The sequence below is a fragment of the Buceros rhinoceros genome, unplaced genomic scaffold, assembly GCF_000710305.1.
Source record: "Buceros rhinoceros silvestris isolate BGI_N320 unplaced genomic scaffold, ASM71030v1 scaffold39105, whole genome shotgun sequence".
NCBI lineage: Eukaryota > Metazoa > Chordata > Aves > Bucerotiformes > Bucerotidae > Buceros > Buceros rhinoceros.
In genome coordinates, this window is record NW_010415281.1 from 2,722 (window position 1) to 3,657 (window position 936).

General features: G+C 63.2%; 1 protein-coding gene across 2 annotated transcripts in view; it reads right to left on the bottom strand.

Annotated features, from left to right (window-relative positions):
- The window catches only part of MON1A (MON1 secretory trafficking family member A), a 3,160-nt gene that overhangs the window by 1,155 nt on the left and 1,069 nt on the right, over positions 1–936 (bottom strand). The window contains exons 3-4 of one of the 2 annotated variants that reach the window (XM_010137376.1): positions 851–936; positions 18–657 (exon numbers count right to left, since the gene is read on the bottom strand). In XM_010137376.1, coding sequence (XP_010135678.1) covers positions 18–657; positions 851–936 — 726 coding nt within the window. The remainder of the gene's footprint in view (positions 1–17; positions 658–850) is intronic. The other variant, XM_010137375.1, reaches the window with a different exon arrangement.

A 936-nucleotide genomic window follows, 5' to 3' on the forward strand; every position in this document is an offset into this window, starting at 1 on the left:
GGCCCCCCCCCCCCCGCCGCAGGCGCTCCTGGAAGCGCCGCTTACAGTCGGAGACGGTGAAGAAGTCCTCGCGGTCGGTGGAGACCAGCAGGAGGCACAGGTCCATCTCCTGCTCCAGGTAGGAGATATGGGCATGGAAGAAGCCGCTGGAGTTGAACTTGGGAAGGCAAATGGGAGTCCAGGCTTCACCCTCCCGAAAGGAGGAAGAAGAGCTGATGAGATTGAAGAGCAGGTGGAGGTCAATGGGGTGGAGGAACTGATCCTTCTTCCTCACAAGAGACACCAGCTGGTTCCCCGACAGGAGAATGGAGAAGACCAGGCTCTTGGCCTTGGCCTGCTGGAGGCTGGTGCTGACCGCATCCCGGACGCTGGCAGCCAGGGGCAGGCAGCGCACGGCGCCCATCAGGAAGCTGGGGTCATGGGCCATGAGGTCCAGCAGGTTGTCGGTGATGCGCTCGGAGCCAGCCAGCAGCCTGCGCAGATCGTAGTTCTGCTTCTGCTGGAAGATGTGGTTGAGCTGGGTCCAGGTGAGCAGGCTCAGGATCTGGTAGTAGATGTAGAGCAGCTCGTGGGCGATCTCCTGCTCCGACTGCTGGGTCCGCGCCACCGCCACCAGCACCAGTGGGCTCCTCCGCACAAAGACCACCTTGTAGCCATCTGCTTGGGAGGGAGTCCCCGGGGGGGCCGGGGACAGACCTGTAAGCCTGGATCCCAGAGGATGGAAGGGGCTGCAGCCTCTCCCCCCCGTCATCAATTCGCCCCTGGGGACAGCTAATGGGACCCACAGCGGCAGGGGCACAGCTGGGAAGGCTGTGACACCTCCCGATCCCATTCCCCCCCAGGGCGGTACCTGCGTGGATGGACCGGATAGCGTTTTTCTCAGCCTCCAGGAAGGACACCAGGGCCATCATGACTCCCATGGTGCTGGACAGGGCC